Raw genomic sequence first — 20,224 nt, 5'->3', positions numbered from 1 at the left:
TCAAGGAGACAGCACCCCCTGTTGTTGGTGCTGCTCAATCAAGACAGGAGCCTGGGAGAGGTGAGCCTGGAAAACTGAACTGGGACGTGGAAAGCAGGATTGGGACAAGATTTATCAGTTTCAGGACTTACTGATACTGAGTTTCTTAGTTGGAGAGCTATCTCCCTCGGACATAGGGAAATGGATGAAATGGATAGGGGACTTCGCCTAGGTTAAATATATCGATGGCCTTTCTCTTCCCACCCCCTCACCAGGGGAAGTACGTTAGAGTCAGCGTCCCTCACAGTTGAATTTCTTTTCAAGTCCAAAGATAAGGGAAAATAAACGAAGGACTATATATTGCCTCCAAATATTAGACCTAGGGAAAAAATAGCAGGCCAAGGCTCTTCCTGTATGGTACTAAGAAAAGGGAATTTCTAGTATGTACCTATGAAGAGTTGGGACCTCAGGTTCTACACACAGTGACTTATTTGTTATTCTGGTTGCTCATGTTGAGCCAGTAGTGATTAAGAAATTTATTAATTATTAATTTACTTTTAAAAATTTTTTAAAGGAGAGGAAGAAAAAGAATCACCCTTTTGGATTAAGGAATGTGCCTTTAAAAAAATACCAGTTAATGTCAAAAGTATAGAGAAGAAGAGCAGAGTACATTATATTACATTAATAAAGATTAGCTTGTTAAATTCTTTTGAAAATTAGAAACATAGCTCAAAGGAATGATACAAAAGCCGGCATTTGCCTCCTGGCTACAGACACATAACCTCCCTGAGTCTCAGTTTCTTTAGCATTTAGAGGAGGGTGACAACAGTTGCAATAATTGGGAGGGTCTAAGGATACCATTTTGTAAATTATAAGTCATTATACAAACATCATTTGATATTATTATTGGGACAGCTCTCTATTATTAGTCTGGTTGTGGGATTGGCACCATAAGTATTTGCGGAATGAATTAACAGATGAATGGGGACAGGAAAATTCTGCAGGGTGGAGGTATGCTTGGGAGGAATGACAGGCAGTGGGGATGGAGTTCCAGTGGGTGGCCCATGGTATTAAGGAGACAACAGGAGATGTTGGATGATCAAAAACATAAACACAGTTAAACTCTGAAATAATTGTAATTCCTAACATTATAGGACATTTTTTTTGAAGAAGCTTAAACTCAAAGTAAAATGTAAAAGTGTACAAAAGCCCTGAGGCGACTACGATGAAATTATTTTAAAAATCCATCGCTTAAGCACTAAAATATAGTCTAACGAGTTCAGTTATGGAAAAATACCATACCTATCCTTAAAAAAATTGCTTTAAGCTGTCTATCACACACAGATGTTTAACTGAGGACATTACACCTACCATATATATCCAGCCTCGCAGTGCACGACACAATGCCAGCTTCATTCTTGGCTGACAACGTGTACCATCCAGCGTCGGATTTCTTGGCTGGCTGAATGAGGAGGCAGACATACCCTGTTGTGTCCTGGTGCATACTGGAGAAAAAAGAGAACATATCTGCATTGTACCTGGGGGCAGAGAAGGCCTTGAGCAGTTCAGGGTTCAGGGAAACTCTTGGGGAAAATCCAGCAGTACAGTGCATCTCCTCTCCTCCCTGACCCTAAGGAGAGGGATGGGCAAGTCAGTTTAAAGCAATTATCAAAAAATATATTATATGTTTATAGAAAATAAAAATAAAAAAATAAAGCAGTTATCAAAGGCAAACTGAACAATGGAATGGAATTACAAAAGAGCAGAAGTTAACTCAGTGAGGCCCAGAGGAGGGTTGACAACCCAGGCAGAGACTCATTCTTGCCCTCCCCACGGCTCTACCACTCTTGGAGTTGTTCTCCTCACCAGAAGGGCCCCCATTTGTCACAACCAAAGTCCAGAAAAATCTCTTTTCCAAACCAGATTGGACACAGGCATAGATGTATTGTTATCATGGAGGGGTTATTTCTTAATGTAACCAATTGGGCACGTGTAGGATTTAGTTTAATACAGTTCAGGAGCAAATTCCTTCCGTTTCATCCACATCAGTAGTTCTTACCCTTGGCTGCATATTGCAGTCTTGGATAATTACACTAGAACTTCAGGCTGTGTTTAACTTGCTATGTTAATTATTATTATTATTAACGCCCAACATAGGGTTTGAAATCATGACCCCAAGATCAAGAGTGGCATGTTGTACTGACTGAGCCAGCCAGGCACCCCAACACGTTACATTAATTTAGAAGGAAGCATTAACTCAAGAATATTTTCTGTGCTTGCGTGAGTTTTACCAGAAAAAATTCTCGACCTATATATATGTAGAGTTCTTAGATGCCAAAATCCTGTAAAGTTTGACAGCTACAACATCCTCTGGAACAAATTCAGTTTACTGTGAAGAAATAAATCTCAGTAGAAACTTTTGTACATAAGCTGCTTTTGTTTGCTTGCCCCCTCGTGGCATAAAACCAAAATGGCAAGGATAAGGTTGATTAGAGGAAATCTAGCAAGGGACCCATTGTTGGAAACTGGATCCTGAGTTATTTTGAAAGTAACCCTGTTGTGATGGATAGAAAAGGAGTTACTGCCTTAATGTTTTGTTTTGCTTTATTTTATTTTAGCTTTTTACTGTCAAAGGGATTTCCTGGGTACTAATATGAAGATATGTAACAAAAAATATGCAGGATCCTCACAAATTCCTTATACATTTTAAACTTAAAAATTGAAGTGTTAACAAAATCAGAAATGAAAGAGGAGAAATAACAACCAATACCATAGAAATACAAAGGATTATAAAGGAATATTATAAAATATTAAATGCCGATATTGGACAACTTAGAAGAAATGGATAAATTCCTAGAAACATATAACCTCCCAATACTGAATCAGGAAGAAATGGAAAATTTGAACAGACTGATTACCAGCAATGAAATAGAATCAGTAATAAAAAATATGCCAACAAATAAAACTCCAGGACCAAATGGCTTCACAAATGAATTCTACCAAAATTTTAAAGAAGAGGTAATATCTATTCTTTTCAAAATATTCCAAAAAACAGAAGAGGAAGGAAGACTTCCAAATTCATTCTATGAGGCCAGCATTACCCTGATACCAAAACCAGATAAAGGCATGTAAGAAAGAAAGAAACTAACAAAATATGGAAGCAACCCAAGTATACATCGATGAATGGATAAAGAATGTATGTATATGCGTGTGTGTGTGCATGTATGCATGTGTGTGTATGCATGTGTGTGTGTGTATACACAGAGGAATATTACTCAGCCATAAAGAATGAAACCTTACCATTTGCAACAACACGGATGGATTTAGAGAGTATAATGCTGAAAGAAGTCAGTAAGTCAGAGAAAGACACATATCATATAATTTCACCAATATGTGGAATTTAAGAAAAAACAAAGGAACAAGAGAAAAAGACAATCCAAAAACCAGACTCTTAACTATAGAGAAGAAACAGATGGTCACCAGAGCGAAGGTGGATGGGGGAATGGGTGAAACAGGTGAGGGGAATTAAGAGTATACTTATTGTGATGAACACTTAGTAACATACAGAATTGTTGAATCACTATATTGTACACCTGAAACTAATGTAACATTGTATGTTAACAAAACTGAGTTAAAAAAAAAAAAGCCCTGCTAATTAATCCTGAAAAAAATTAAAGGTTTTAAAAAAATTAAGGTTTAAAACTGTAGGATCTCTATACCATGGCCTGCCTTTCAGGAACAAAAAAGAATAAATTCTTGATATGCACAATAACATGGACAAAACTCAAAGGCATCATGCTAAGTGAAAGAAGCAAGATTCAAAAGACGACAGACTTATTTGGGTACCTAGGATGTCCCACCAAGCTTGGAAGTCCCTTTGAACTTGGGAACGAGCCTGTACCTGATCCTTTCTCGGGTGAAAGGGATGGTCTCGTTGTCCTTCTTCCAGAAGAACACAGGTGGAGGCATGCCTATCACCCGGCACTCCAGCCTCACTGGGTGGCCTTCGGGAACTCCACTGTTCTGCAGTTTCTCCAGGATCACAGGTGCTTTCTTCACTTCTTTGGCTGAATGAGAGAAGGGCCATTCTTGTTTGAATAGTAAGTGCCTTGAGGTTCATGCTTCAAACTCATTACAGTTCTGGAACTTAGCAGAGGGGACCCCCCCCCACCTCACCTCCTCTTCAGCAAACTTCTCACACCCCGAAGTGAATATCATTGCTTTTATAAAAGCTCTGGAAGGGATGAAAATAGGAATGAGGGACTCTCTTTTGCATATTGTGTGAGAGACAACACTCCAGGGTCTGGGTGGCCCACTGGGCAGGTGGTGTGGGGGGGTGCAAATGTTGGTTGTGGAATTTAAGGAGTCTTTTTTATTCCCAACAGTAAATTTTGAGAAACAACAGATTTTATGTACTGAATCTATCCTTTTTCTTTTCTAGAGGAGATGATTTTGTAAAAGGTGTTTTCATTTTCCCTCAACTTTTATTTTGAATAAGTTTATAGCTACAGGAAAAAAAATACACTTTTTTTTAAAAGGTTTTATTTATTCAAGTAATCTCTACACCTGACATGGGGCTTGAACTCAAGAGATTGAGATCTGAGATCTGAGATCAAGAGTTGCACTCTCCTCTGAGCCAGCCAGGTGCCCCAGAAGTACACTACTTAAAAACAAAACAAAAAAACCCACTAAGTATGCTTCCTAAGGAAGCCTTTTTGGGGGGCAGAGGGCCAGAACCAGATAAGGCAAAGATACCTCATATTTCAGGATTCCAGAGTCAATATTTGCAAAATATTAGGGGGAAAAATAAAAGCTTGCAATCAATATATCCTTGCAGGAAGAGCTTTTCCTACTCTGTTGGGTAAGAGAAAATTAAGAGTGAGAAAAAGAAAAAGATAGATGGAGCGAGCAGTTACAAGCCTATAGAGAAGATAGTATGCTGAAGTCCCCTGATTTCCAGTAAGGGCCACACATGGGAGGAAGCTCAGCACTAGAATTCGTATATTCTGAAATCTAGTTCTGGTTGGACTCCTGCCCCAAGAGCAGGTATCAAGCTAGTGATGATGACTTGTTGTCCTTTTTTGTAGGCATTACAGTGTTTTGTTCATGTCGCCTTAAAGGTAAAGGTTCATTTGTTTAGTTATCAACTCAACATTTGCTGAGCACTGTGCATGTTCCAGGCGCTGAGTCGGACATTAGAGAGACACAGAAAAAGTCAGAATGTCTGAGTTAGGAGATCATAGTTACATGGAAGGCTGCAAATGCTCTGAGGAGTCTCTCCTTTTCTAAGTGCTAAGGAAACGGAGGAGGATATGCCTTGGTGGTGACATTTGAATTACGCCTTCTCTAAGGCTTAATTCAAAGGATGAGGAAGTTCCTAGGCAAAGAAGGGTATATTCTATGTAGAAGGATCAGTGAAGCAAAGGCATAGAAACTTGGAGTAGGTACAAGAATCTGGTGTGTTCCAGTAGTGATGAACGGTAGGGCAAGTGACTTGAATTTCGTGTAGTCAATATACTAATTAATTGATTAACTATTACAATGGCTCCCATATATTGCATGCATATATGCATAAGATACCATATTATGTTTTTACTGATAGGTCTTCGTAAGCAAGGTAGGAAGTATGGCCCTTACTACAGTGAAGGAGAAACGGAGATGAAACTTGATAGGGCAAAGGACTAAGGAATTCTGCCAGAGGTTGTGCTTATTTGGGCAATAACTTTAAAGGGAGTTATGCTTGGGGGTCCCGGAAGCCAACCTTACCTACTACGGTGAGCTCCAGACTAAAGGAATTCTGTCCGGTTTTGTTGGTAGCAATGCATGTATAGGTCCCTGCATCACGTTGAGTGAGCGGGTCAATGAGCAGAGAGTGGACTCCAGTCTCTCTGACCAACATCTTGTGGGAGGCGTCTGGTAGCACCGGTTGGCCATTGAGTAGCCACGTCAGCTCTGGGGGTGGTAAGCCACTCACCTAATAAATAACAGGACAGCTGAGGCAAATGACAGACTGATGACAAGCAGATTTATTTGGTGGCTGAATTTTTCATCCTTGTCTGGCACCAAGTAGTGAGAAAAAACATGGGGTGGAGAGAAACCTCTCTGTAGGGGCATCAGGACAAGAGGGGCTGGGTGAGTGGCCGTATTAATTTAAATTGTATAGTAGTTTGACCCCAGATTCAGGGGATGATTATATTTTAGATTAGAATAAGTAAGAAATAAAAACTAAATGGATAGATAAAATAGGTCTGCAGAGTCAGTTTCACAGACGATATGTTGCTCACATACCTGAGAATCAGCGAGAGGCAGCCAAGGAAAGGGCAGACATTAGAGTTCTCAGACCTTTCTCTGTGTTACAATCACTTGGGGAGCATTTGAAAATGCCAATGTCCACTTACTCTCTTAAGTCAGAATCTCTAGAAATGGGACCGGGATGGGAATCTTTCAGGGGTTAGGGTGGAAGAAGTAACAATCAATCCCAAATATTATTTAGGCAGCCATTGGCAGAGTAAGAACCACCTCTACGAATGATTAACCTCAAGCCTTTACCACTTAGCATCTAAAAATTCCATAGCATTCTGAATCTTTTTCTGGAGGGCAAGAGGTGACCTAAGTTTCTCTTCATACTGAGGGATAGCCACGCTGCTCAGCTGAACAGTTTCTGGCTGAAGAATTAGAATGCAGAATAGCTAAAGCTGCTGGGTGTTGGTTTGTATGAGAAACCAACTTCTGTTTTCATAAACCACCTCAGAGCCATCTTTTCCTGACTATAATTTTTTCAAAGCCTATATGTCACAGACACTCACTTCAAGGATGCAAAAACCACACTTTTGGCTTTATAGTAATGAAGACTTTCCCAGCACTACATGGAAAATGTCTGAATTACATCAGTTCCTTGGTTGTCTTTTACAAATGCAGGGTCAACTTGATACAACACCAATGTAATTTTATTAAGGTATAAAGACTTAAAAATTTCATTAAAAAAATTTTTTTTTGGTCTGGGATTAAATGTTCTGAAAAAGCTTTGTGAGAAAAGAAGTGATCTCTTTCGCTTCCCCAGTCCCTCTTTCTCTAAACAAAACATAAAACAAATACAAAAAAAATAAGTCAAACAAATGCAAAATGTGAACAGATCTGGAACCAAGGAGGTGGATTAGAGTCTACCTTACAGTCCAGACGACAGAGGCGCCCCTCGTGAGCTACCATATCCCCAGGAGCCTGCAGGAAATGTGGTCGGAAAAAGCGTTCCTGTAGGGGCTCTTTGTCTCTCTCTTGTGCTCGGGACCTTCCTCTACAAAAACAAGCAAGGTCAGGCATTAAGCACAGAAACCAATCTATAAACCTACAACAGCAAGCATTTACGCATGGCAATAGACTGTGGAGAACTGGTATTTTGGGGGTGGGGTAGGGAAGGAGGCTGCTGGACTGTAAACAAATGATAAAATAATAAATAATGGTGTGACGCTTATGTAAAAAGCAAGGTGGTAAGCATCTCATACCCTGTAGGATTATCTTATGAGATCTGTAATTAAATAAACAGGCTTTAGCTTCTTTCTCTCTGAAGTCATTCTGGGTTAAGTGGCTCAGCTCCCCTTGACTGGGCTTTGACCAGTTGTTCAAAAGTTTCAAAATAAACAAATAAATCAGTATTCAAGCCGAATCTCAAATGAGAGCCAACAGACAAGTCCTGTTTATTACCCAGAACAAGGCAGCTGCAATCCCTGTGTCTCTGAGTAATAAAATTTAACCTGGCTATAAATTATGGCAGACTATTAAAGATGATCAGGAACTTAAACTGCTTAAGACTGACCAACAGTAACAGCTGTTCTTGAAGGGGGGAAAAAAAAAACGAAGAAGAAGGTATAGTTGCAGCAGTGATGAAATACTGTATCTGAAACATGGGTCACTATTTTTGCTCCTTTGGTAAGTCAAATATAATTCACCCATGTCAGCAACTATGGAATGCTTTGCTAAGACTCTGTGGCACCATCAGACTCAAGGGGAAGCCAGGGTCTAAATTCTTAGTGGTTAGTAAAAATCAGAGAGAGAGAAAGCCAATTGCTGTGTTAGAGTCAATTGTCATACTGGGGACAATAGCAACAAAAATATTCAATCTACAGACATAACCATTAGCAGTTTCTTTTTTTTTAAAGAAAATATGGTCATTTAATTCAAGACTCTGGTTTATATATTATCTGCACAGGTGCTATGGATGGTCACAAATTTTAAGCCGTCAAGAGTGTGTGACAGATCTGTGGGTCTCAAAGTTAATGTGCTTATAAGTCACCTAGGGATCTTATTAAAATGTAGTTTCTGATTCAGTAGGTCTGGGGGACGGTGCTTGGGATTCCACATTTGCAACAGTCTCCCAAGGGATATGATGCTGCAGGTACAGGACTACATTTTAAGTAACAATTTGTAGACCCAACACTTTGATGCTCATTGTGGTAGGTGGGTGCTTGGGAGGGGCTCGAGAAGGGAGATTCTTACTGTCTTTACCTGTGAGACTGACCAGCAGATGTTAGTCGACTGCGAATGGGCAAACTTTGTACCATCAAGTGGCCAGAACAGCTGATTCGTCCCTGAAACAAAAATGAATTTAAAATAAGAGAATTCCCCATTTTTTTTCAATTTATATAAATTTTTCTGGACTGGAACCATTTTGAAACTTTTGGCCAACTATTATGAACAAGAAAACTTGGGGGTGGGGGATGAAAACAATAAAATATGACTCCTCAAATCACTGTTAATAGTCCAGGGGAGAGGGGCACCTTGGTGGCTCAGAGGGTTAAGTCTCTGCCTTCAGCTCTGGTCATGGTCCCAGGGTCCTGGGATCAAGTCCTGCATTGGTCTCTCTGCTCAGCAGGGAGCCTGCTTCTCCCTCTCTCTCTGCCTACTGCTCTGCCTGCTTGTGATCTCTCTTTCTGTCAAATAAATAAATAAAATATTTTTAAAAAATAGTCCAGGGAAAAAATTCAAAGAACATTGTGATGACTTTTATTTTGAGCTGAGAAATGAACAGAACACAAATGTAAAAAAATTAGAATTCTTGTCCATGAACATTATCTGCGACCACATGCAGAGACTATGGTCAAGTATTTTATACTTTTCTTAATAGAGATTTATCCTCAAGACTAACATTTTATTTTATTTTTTTAAAAAGATTTTATATATTTACTTGACACAGAGAGGGAGAGATCACAAATAAGCAGAGAGACAGGCAGAGAGAGAGGGGGAAGCAGGCTCCCTGCTGAGCAGAGAGCCTGATGCGGGGCTCGATTCCAGGACCCTGAGATCATGACCTGAGCCAAAGGCAGAGGCTTAAACCACTGAGCCACTTAGGTGTCCCAAAACTAACATTTTAATAAGGAGAGTGGGTGAGTAGAAATTATAGCTCTACACTTTGTATTCTAGTAGTAGCTGAAGATATGTATTCTGTCATATCTTTTAGAGGAATTTTAAGTCTTGATCCTAAATCACATTAAGAAAAGAAAAGTGAGAGATTATGGCTTTCTAACTTTTACCAAAAAAAAAAAAAATCATTCTTTGATAGAATGATTTATAGACTCTTTAAGAGAGTCAATGAATTGATAAACAAAAGATTTAGCCCTGGGACATAGCTCTGGGACATAGTGAACAGATATTTCTAATGTCCTTTGACAAAGGCTCAAGACTTGAGTGACCCATCCATGGCTAACTGGTCTTTTAAGCTGTGCTCTAGTTACACACAATCACAATGCTCCTCATTCATTTTCCTCAGCAATCCTTAGTAACTGGCACTTCTCAAGGTCTCATTCACAATGACATCAAGTGCTCCTTCCTCAGTGCAGCACAGCGCAGAACCCTGCTTCTCCACCTGGGGGTTGGCAGCCATGATAGTGTAGTTGCCATCATCATCACCGGTGGTGGAGTCGATGTGCAGAGAGCACGTCCCATCTCCTTCTCGTCTCATTTTGCAGTGCTCATTTCTCTTTGAAATCTGCTTCCCATCTTTGAACCAGTAAACCTGCAATGAAAGATAATCGAGGAGAACATACACTGTTCTGCACATCTTTTGAGGATAATGAAGTAGGGAGTAGGGTGAGGCAACGGCGTCTCTGCAAGAGCCCCATCCCTTATAAAGCACTTTGAAAAAAATATTTTTAAAAATGTCTGTGTAATAGGCTCCTGCAATTATACATATACAATACTTAAGTTAAAATTCTGTATGATTTAAGATTGAGATAAAGCTTTTGACTCTTTTTATTGTACTTCATAATTACTTAAAAAGTCACCCCAAGGAATACACATGTCTTCATAAACAAAATGATGAAAACCAGGAGCATGAACCTCCTCCCCCCATATAGATAGGATAGCTTTTATCCTATCTAAAAGGGTTAGATAGGATAGCTTTTATCCTATCTAAAAGCTCAAGTCTTCTGCAGTCACAGATCTCCAGGTCTACAATAGCTTACTCTACCTGAAAGGATAGTATGGTTTTTTATACCAAGTGGAAGGAGGCCAGGACTCACTGGCTAAATTTCTCATCTGGCAAACATTTAAATAAATAATTTTTCATGTTGAGTTCTGCATGTATCAAGGAGATCTCTCAAAGACAGGGGGGTTAGAGTACTGGCTGCAGCTGTTCTCCTCCACATTTCCTAGTTACCTAACCATACATGATAACACCATGCTAATGTTTGTGCAAGTAGAGCGGAGAGATCCCCTACCACAGCCATACCGGGTGTAAATCCTTCTTTCAGCTGACTGCCAAAAAAATCTGGTGACTCATAAGATTTTTCTGCAGTCAGTGATAATGATACGACATTTTCAGCATTTACCAACCTGACAGTAATGATACAAATATAGCTACTTTGTGCAACAACAGGTCCTTTGTGGGTATTCAGTAAGTGTTAAATAAAAAGAAAAATATCAATTTAGTGAGTTTGGTGGTTGAGAGAATCAATAGCCCAAAGTGGAGGATTATGACTAAGAAGCTTATTTTAAACTTTTATTTAAATTCTAACTTACCCATAAGTCTAATTTATTTGGGGTCTAATTATTTAATGATCTTATCCTTGACTGTCTCATTTTAGTGAAATTATCTGGGCTTTGTTAGTTTTTCTGGTAGTGGTTTTTATTCCCTCTGTAGATACTTCCCTAGAATCTGGTTAGACTTTCTGGAAGGCACTGTCTGCGGTTCTGTGCTGGTTGGCCCACCAGCTGGTCAACTTCTCCTACCTTTGGAACAGGTATTCCAACAATTTTGCAGGTAAATGTCACTGGAGAGCCTTCTGTAACCCGGAAATGCTTTAGTCTTTTGTCAAAGATGGGAGCAATACACTTGCCCGTGGGGATCTCGTCATGTTGGATTTCATCATCTGATTCATCAACAGGGGTACGTTCCAAGCGAAACTCTATTTCATTCATCAGCCTCTGCTCAAAGCTTGAAATTTTGTACTCCTGTCAAGATGGAAAACATGTTTCAGTTTCAATTCTAGGGGTGAGAAAGAAGGTGTCTATCAGTATAATTTGAGGATAGAACTTTTTAGATTCAGATGGTAAATATATATCATGGAAACCCAATAAACCAGGCATGTTCCATTTCCAGTTCTTCACCACAGAGCACTAAAGGAGATGCCAGTGTCTGTACTATAATCCCAAACTGCCTTAGTGAGTCCTGATTCCTCACCTTGAGTATGGAGCCCCAGTAGCATCCTGTAGAGAAATGAAGATGGAATGTAATTTCCATTACTACTACTAATGTCCATTTCAATATGTAGAACTTCCTATCTGGTAATATGGCAAAACTATCCTGAATTGCATTTGGAGACATGCCTGCATCACCAGCTTCCTGTCTCTACTGGACACTTCCATCTGCATACTTGATGAAACCTGTCTTGAATAAATCTCCCTTGACTCCATATGCATCTCTCTACTCTCACCACAACAAAACCAGCTGAAATAATTTTGTAGTTTTACAGGATCATTTGCTTGTCACCCAGTCTTTCACTAATGCACTCCAATTAAGCTTGTGTTCTCACTGTTCCACTGAGATTACTATTTTTTTTTTAAGATTTTATTTATCCATTTGACAGAGAGAGATCACAAGCAGACAGAGAGGCAGGCATAGAGGGAGATAGAGGGAAGCAGGCTCCCTGCTGAGCAGAGAGCCCGATGCGGGACTCGATCCCAGGACCCCGAGATCATGACCTGAGCCGAAGGCAGTGGCTTAACCCACTGAGCCACCCAGGCGCCCAACTGAGATTACTATTGTCAGGGTCTCCAAATTCACCAAATCCAGTTGTCACTTATCTGTTCTTACCTTACCTGATCTCTCAAGGATGACTGCTTTCTCTTTCTTGAAATATTTTCTTCTGTTTGCTTTCATGACACCTTATTGGTTTTCCTTCTTTTTCTTTTGTTGCTCCTTATCAGTCTCCTTTGCTAGCTCCTAGACCTAGGTAGGTGGTCTCATCATATCTCATTTCTATATGCTGATGAGTCCAAATTCATATCTTCCAGCCTGATCTTTCCACAAAATTCATATACCCGATGATCTATTGTACATCATAAGAGTCATATACCCAGCAACTGATTCTATATCATGGCTTGGGTGCCCAAGGGGCATCTCAAACTTAGCATACTTGATTTCTGTCTCCCAGAGATGCTTCTACCCTACTCTTTCCCATCTCAGGAAATGGTGCCATGACTCACCTACTTGGTTAAATAGTTAAGCCAGTGCTTCTTGCACTATCTTTGGTGAAAACCAGATTTTAAAAAATTAACATATAATGTATTATTTGTTTCAGGGGTACAGGTCTGTGATTCATCAGTCTTACACAATTCCTAGCACTCACCATAGCACAAACCCTCCCCAATATCCATCACCCAGCCACCCCATCCTTCCCACCCTCTCCACTCCAGCAACCCTCAACTTGTTTCCTGAGATTAAAAGTCTCTTATGGTTTGTCTCCCTCCCTGGTTTTGTCTTATTTCATTTTTTCCCTCCCTTTCTCTGTGATCTTCTGTCTTGTTTCTCAAATTCCTTGTATCAGTGGGATCATATGATAATTGTCTTTCTCTGATTGACTTATTTCGCTTAGCATAATGCCCTCTAATTCCATCCACATCGTTGCAAGTGGCAAGATTTTGGGGTTTTGATGGCTGCGTAATATTCCATTTGAAAACCAGGTTTTTAAAAATGTCCAATGCATAATTTTATAAAGTGAAATAAAAATGAACGAGTAGCAAAATGAAATTTATAAGGCATGTAAAATTATTATATTCATAGGCATAAAGCTTTTCTGTCAAATTGCTATAAAAATTTCTTAAAGGTTACTCTCAGTTTCTGTGCTTATGCCAAGGTGGAGACATGATAGCCTTCAGATTGCCACACATCCTCAGACCACACTTGGAGTTACCAAGTTAAACCCTAAATCTAAGACTTATCCTGAATTCCAGTCACTCCCTCTCCCTGCTGAATTCTATCAAGATTATATGTCACCTCCCAAAGCAGCCTTCCCAGTCCACTTCATGTAAATGAACTCCCCATTTTAATACTCTCCATAGTACTGGTTGCTATCCAGTATATTTCTTGTTTGTTTATTGATTGAGTGATTGAATATCTTAGCTCCACAAGAACAGAATTTTGTTTATCTTGCTTCTCACTGTTATCAACAGCACCTGGAATAGTGTCTGTTTCATGGCAGGTGCTGAATGAGTATCTGAATAATGAGCAAAGACAGGGATGACATGGGGGCAATCTCTTGTTCCAACTGCATCTCTGAGGAGTCCAGAGCCCTGGCTTTGGGCTGAGGGTAAGACCTTCTGTAAGCTTGTGACTCTAGTTAACCACAATTTCATAATTTAGGTGAGCTCCATGGAGATGGCATTAGGATGTTCCTGAAATAAAATTTGGAAGCACATGACTGATATACATCTGCCCCCAGTCTTAGGCAGAGTGATTGAGTTTAAGACTCATAAGCTGTATTCTCAAGTTATCAAGTCACATTACTCTTGTCCCTTAGCTATTGTTTTATACATATTATCACCTAAATTTGTGTAGAATTGGAGCTTATGAAACACAGAAATACAGAAATCAGAGGTTCCTTGGTTTCAATTTCTTGAAACCAATTTTAAATCCTCCTCTTTTGGCCACATCTCACACTGGGTAAGCAAAATAAATCCACAGCTCTTTCATGGTAGAGAAAGTGATTAATCTCAAGTTAGTTTATTAATTTTTAATCAGATAATTCAAAACAGCTAAAGCAAAAAATTGTTCACATCTATTAATTTGAAACCTAGTATAAAAGTATTAAGAAACCTAGTTTAAAAGTATTAAGACTATTTTCTACATTATAAGAGTTTTTAAAAAGTTAATCATGAAAGCTTCCAACTTTCTACCTATTAGGTTGAATAATATGAAACTGACATTTTTGTAGGTCAAAAGTGTAGAATTTCATAGATTCAATCTAATACTTCACAATGACTATATTTTCCATAAAGACAATAAATGTTCTGCCAAATTTAAAATATTTCTTAGTTTTCCAGTTTAAAATCACATGAAGAATATGTATTTCTTCTTTCTTAAATTGCATTTATGATTCTGAATATATATTATTTTTCTTTTTAACACATTTGTTTATTTTCTGGGATATTTAGGAGTAAAATAAATGAGTCATTTTATTCCCTTACCATATGAGGTAGGTATTAAATAGAAGTTTTATTATTTTAAAAACTACATCCAAACAGAATAATTCACATCATTTTCAAACCTCATACACAGATCCTAGGGTTCAGGAAACAGCAGTTTTTGTGAGGGTGGCAGGAGGTCTTAGCCTTTTACAGCTTCTCATCTTGTTTCATTTAAGGCCCCAAACTCCTAGTCATTCCATACCAACTCTAGCCATTGTTTTAATGGAGTCCTTGCTCTAAATTAAAGAGTCTTTCCTCACGCTTTTCCTATCGCCTGACCTGTAAGGGATGGTAGCTTCCTGGTTAAATACATTGTCAGAGTTATTATAGGGAGAGATAAATTCCTGAAATTCTATTTTGAAAGTATCAAGTAATTTTCCCAAAGAAGTGTTCTGTACATAGTTCTAAGTTATGATTACTCCTAACCTTCAGGAACACAGTGGGTGATATATATGAGGCTGGAAGTGCCTACCTGACAATATCAATATCACATTGTCTCCGTGTACTACAAACTTGATTTTACCAACTTGGGGTCTGATTTTACAGAATTTATAAATGTTTGAATTGATTTGATCCAAGGAACTACAGAAGCAATATGATGAAAATATGCACACTTTGTTTCACTATGAATGTATGCATGTTGGTTATATATTTACTATTTTATCAGTATGACTAATTGGGAGATGATAGAAACAGAACATTCAATGAGTTATTTAAAAAATACTACTGATAACTATGTACTGAGGATAAGGTTGCAACCAGATCTTAATTGGAAGGTTTTTTTAAATTTAAAGATTTTATTTATTTATTATTTGACACACACAGAGAGAGAGAACAAAGTAGACAGAGTGGCAGGCAGAGGGAGAGGGAGAGGGAGAAGCAGGCTTCCCACTGAGCAAGGAGCCCTATGTTGGGCTCGATCCCAGGACCCTGGGATCATGACCTGAGACAAAGGCAGATGCCCAACCAACTGAGCCACCCAGGCGCCTCTTAATTGGAAGTTTTTATTGAAGTCCAAGATGGGCTAGGTATCAGAAAACAAGTGAGCTGACAGACAAACTATTCTTCAGAAATTTTAAAGCAGTTGCTTACAGACAGGGTAGACCATTTAAAGCCCCCACCTCTGCCAGAGAAACAAAGGAGTCAGAGGGGAAACAATCCAGTGAGAGGACTTTGGAGAGAGTTACTTTATCTCTGCATCTCCTACCTCCCCCTCTAACCCAAGAGTACCTGCCTTCACTTCAAGTTCATGAGGAAGATTAAATGGGCCCATTAGGAGCTACAAGCAAGATGGTGGAGGAGTAAGAGACCTAAATACCCTCAGGTCACTGGAGTTCAGCTAGGTAGTTATCAAACCACTCTGAACCCCTATAAGCTCAACAGAGATCAAAGAGAAGAAGAGCAGCAATTCTAGGAACAGAAAACTGAACACTTTCTGGAAGGTAGGATATGTGGAGAAGTGAATCTGAGGCAATATACTTCCTATATATAGACCGTGGGGAGGGGGGTTGGCTTGTGGCAAGTGATAGAGCAGCAGAGCACAAAATTGGAAATTTAGAAGTTTGTTCCACTGAGGGACATTGCTCCAGAGGTTAAGCAGGGGGTGGAGTCCTTGCAGGGACAGTGTGGTCTCAGGATCTGCCGTGTCACAAAAAGATCAGGCGTGTTTGAGTGTGGCAGAGCTGCCAGGCATCAGAGTGGGGAAGCCGGCTGCAGAGGTGGAGCTGAGGAGAGGGCTTTTAGCTTGGGGTTATCTTAAACCATGATCTCAGGCACAGCTGGGCTACTGCTCTTCAAACAGGGACCCCACAAGTGACAAATCCTGGAAGACCCCCTTCTTCTTCCTCTGGGAGGAGCAGCACAGGAGCACACTGCAGGAATCTGCTGGGTTTGGAGACTCCAAGTGGGGCCGTGCACCAGAGATAGAAATGCTCGGTCACAGGCTGGGTGAGCACAGAGTGAGGCCGAAGACCAGGGAGATGGGAGTGATTAACTGCTTTTCTCTGAGGGCACACTGAGGAGTGGGGCCCTGAGCTCTCAACTCCTCTGGGGCTGGAGATTGGGAGGTCACGATTTTCATTATTGTCCTCCAAAGTTCTACAGAAAGTGTTCAGGGAACAAAAGCTACCAAGAGCAAAACTTCCCCCAGAAGATTAGCAAGAACATCCAGCCAAGACCAAGTTCACTAATAAGTGAGAACTGTGGAACTCCAGAGCTAGGGGAAAGCAACACATAGAATTCATGGCTCTTTTCCTATGATTTTTAGTTTTTCAAAGTTAAATTTTTAAAATTTTATATTTTCTTATTCTATTTTCTTTTAATTTTTCCTCTTTCCTATTTTACCCTTTTTAATTATCTTATCTTGTCAATACCTTTTTTAAAAAATCTTTTAAAATTTTCATTGTTATAGTCATATTCCACCCCTTTATTGTATTTAACCTTATTTTTTGTGTACATATAGGTTTTTCTTTCTTTAAAATTTTGGGATACACTTTCTTCTAACAGATCAAAATTTACCCTAAATCTAGCACATGGCTTTGTTCTAGTTTCCAGTCTGATCACATTCTTTCCTCTTTTTTTTTTTCTTTTTCAACCTATTTCTTATCAATTCCTTTTTTAGAATATTTTTAAATTTTCATTTTTACAGTCATATGCCATTCCTTCATCATGTTTACCCTTATTTTTTTATATATGTAAGTTTTTCTTTCTTTAAAATTTTGAAAGGCAGTTTCTTCTAACAGATCAAAATACACCCAAAATCAAGTGTGTGGCTCTGTTCTAGTCATCAGTCTAATATATATGTGTGTATATATGTATATATATACGTACATGTGTGTGTATATATGTATATATGCATATATATACACACATGTACGTATATATATACATATATACACACATATATATTAGACTGATGTGTATATTTGTATATATATTCACACACGTATGTGTATATATACATATATACACACATATATATACATGTATATATATGTATATATTTCTCCCCCTCTTTCTTCTCCCTCCCAGTTTCAGGTCTCTTCCAATTTGGTTAGTATATATTTTTCTGGGGTTATTGTTACCTTTAAGTATGTTATTCTTTTATTCATCTATTCTTATCTGGATAAAATGACAAGGTGGAAAAACTTACCACAAAAAAAAAAAGAAAGAAAAGAACAAGAGGCAGTACCAATGGCAAGGACCTAATCAATATGGACATTAGTAAGATGTCAGAAATAGAGTTCAGAATGAGAATTATCAAGGTGCTAGCTGGGCCTGAAAAAAGCATGGAAGGTACAAGAGAATCCCTTTATGGAGAAATAAAAGAACTAAAATCTAACCAAGTAGAAATCAAAAAAGCTATTAATGAGATGCCATAAAAAACAGAAGCTCTTACTGCCAGGATAAATGAGTAGAAGAGAGAATTAGTTTTATAGAAGACCAAATGATGGAGAATAAAGAAGCTGAGAAAAAGAGAGATAAACAACTACTGGACCACAAAGGGAGAATTTGAGAGATAAATGATACCATAAGATGAAACAATATTAGAATAATTGGGATCCCAGAAGAAAAAGAAAGAGAGAGGGGGGCAGAAGGTATATTGGAGTGACATATAGCAGAGAATTTCCCTAACTTGGTGAAGGAAATACGCATAAAATCCAGGAGACACAGAGAACCCCCCTCAAAACCAATAAAAAAGGTCCATACCCTGTCCTCTAATAGTAAAACTGACAAGTCTTAGTGACAAAGAGAAAATTCTGAAAGCAGCTTGGGACAAGAGGTCTGTAACATAAAACAGTAGAAATATTAGATTGGCAGCAGACTTATCCACAGAGACCTGGCAGGCCAGAAAGAACTGGTGTGATAGATTCAGAGACTAGACGAGGAAAATATGCAGCCAAGAATACTATATCCAGCTAGGCTATCAGTGAAAATAGAAAGAGAGATAAAAAGCTTCTGGGACAAACAAAAAATTAAAAGAATTTGCAAACACCAAACCAGCCCTATGGGAAATATTGAAAGGGGTCCTCTAAGCAAAGAGAGAGCCTAAAAGTAACAGACCAGAAAGGAACAGAGACAATATACAGTGACAACCACCTTACAGACAATACAATGACACTAAATTCCTATCTTTCAATAGTTACCCTGAATGTAAATGGGCTAAATGCCCCAATCAAAAGACACAGTGTATCAGAATGGATAAAAAAAAAAAAAGCAAGACCCAGGGATATGCTGTCTGCAAGAAACTCATTTTAGACCCAAAGACACCTCCAGATTTAAAGTCAGGGAGAGGAAAACAATTTACCATGCTAATGAACATCAAAAGAAAGCTGAGGTGGTAATCCTTATACCAGACAAATTAGATTTAAGCCAAAGACTATAATAAGAAATGCAAAAGGACACTATGTCATACTTAAAGGGTCAGTCCAACAAGAAGATCTAAGAATTTTAAATATCTATGCCTCTAATATGAGAGCAGCCAATTTTATAAACCAACTAATAACAAAATCAAAGAAACACATCAATAATAATACAATAATTGTAGGAGACTTTAACACCCCTCCCTCACTGAAATGGACAGATCATCTAAGCAAAAGATCAATAAGGAAATAAAAGCTTTAAATTACACACTGGACCAGTAACTGAATATATCACTCAGATATATTCAGAACATTCCATCCCAAAACAACATTCCATCCCAAAGAACACATTCTTCTCTAGTGCACATGGAACATTCTCCAGAAGAGATACATCCTGGGTCACAGATCAGGTCTCAACAAGTACCAAAAGATTGGGATCATTCCCCGCATATTTTCAGACCACAATGCTTTGAAACTAGAACTCAACCTACAAGAGGAAAGTTGGAAAGAACTGCAATACATGGAGGTTAAAGAACATCCTACTAAGGAATGAATGGGTCAACCAGGAAATTAAAGAAGAATTGAAAAAATCCATGGAAACAAATGAAAATGAAAACACAACTTTTCAAAATCTTTGGAATGCAGCGTAGGTGGCCCTGAGAGGAAAGGGGACCCTCCTACACTGTAGGCAGGAATGCAAGATGGTTCAGCCACTCTGGAAAACAGTATGGAGGTTCCTTAAAAAGTTGAAAATAGAGTTACCCTAAGACCCAACAATTGCACTACTGGGTATTTACCCTAAAGATACAAATGTAGGGATCCAAAGGGCCATGTGCACCCGAATGTTTATAGCAGCAATGTCCACAATAGCCAAACTATGGAAAGAACCTAGATGTCCATCAACAGACGAATGGATAAAGAAGATGTGGTATATAAGTAAAATGGAATATTATGCAGTCATCAAAAATGAAATCTCACCATTTGCAATGATGTGGATGAAACTAGAGACTATTATGCTGAGCTAAATAAGTCAATCAGAGAAAGACAATTATCATATGATCTCTCTGATATAAGGGATTTGAGAGGCAGGGCTGGGGGTTGTGAGGGGATAGGGAGGAAAACAATGAAATAAGGTGGAATCAGGAGGGAGACAGACCATAAGAGATTCTTAATCTCCAGAAACAAACTGAGGGTTACTGAAGGGTGGC

At 38.8% G+C, this 20,224-nt stretch overlaps 1 protein-coding gene across 1 annotated transcript in view; it reads right to left on the bottom strand.

The window, feature by feature from the left end:
* MYPN (myopalladin) overlaps positions 1–20,224 on the bottom strand; it is an 85,792-nt gene that overhangs the window by 1,946 nt on the left and 63,622 nt on the right. The window contains exons 12-18 of the mRNA XM_044236564.1: positions 11,200–11,421; positions 9,836–9,985; positions 8,479–8,561; positions 7,144–7,270; positions 5,746–5,953; positions 3,881–4,046; positions 1,351–1,484 (exon numbers count right to left, since the gene is read on the bottom strand). Coding sequence (XP_044092499.1) covers positions 1,351–1,484; positions 3,881–4,046; positions 5,746–5,953; positions 7,144–7,270; positions 8,479–8,561; positions 9,836–9,985; positions 11,200–11,421 — 1,090 coding nt within the window. The remainder of the gene's footprint in view (positions 1–1,350; positions 1,485–3,880; positions 4,047–5,745; positions 5,954–7,143; positions 7,271–8,478; positions 8,562–9,835; positions 9,986–11,199; positions 11,422–20,224) is intronic.

The sequence above is a fragment of the Neovison vison genome, chromosome 2 (assembly GCF_020171115.1).
Source record: "Neovison vison isolate M4711 chromosome 2, ASM_NN_V1, whole genome shotgun sequence".
NCBI classification, from domain to species: domain Eukaryota; kingdom Metazoa; phylum Chordata; class Mammalia; order Carnivora; family Mustelidae; genus Neogale; species Neogale vison.
This window is presented reverse-complemented; position numbering and strand designations above follow the sequence as displayed.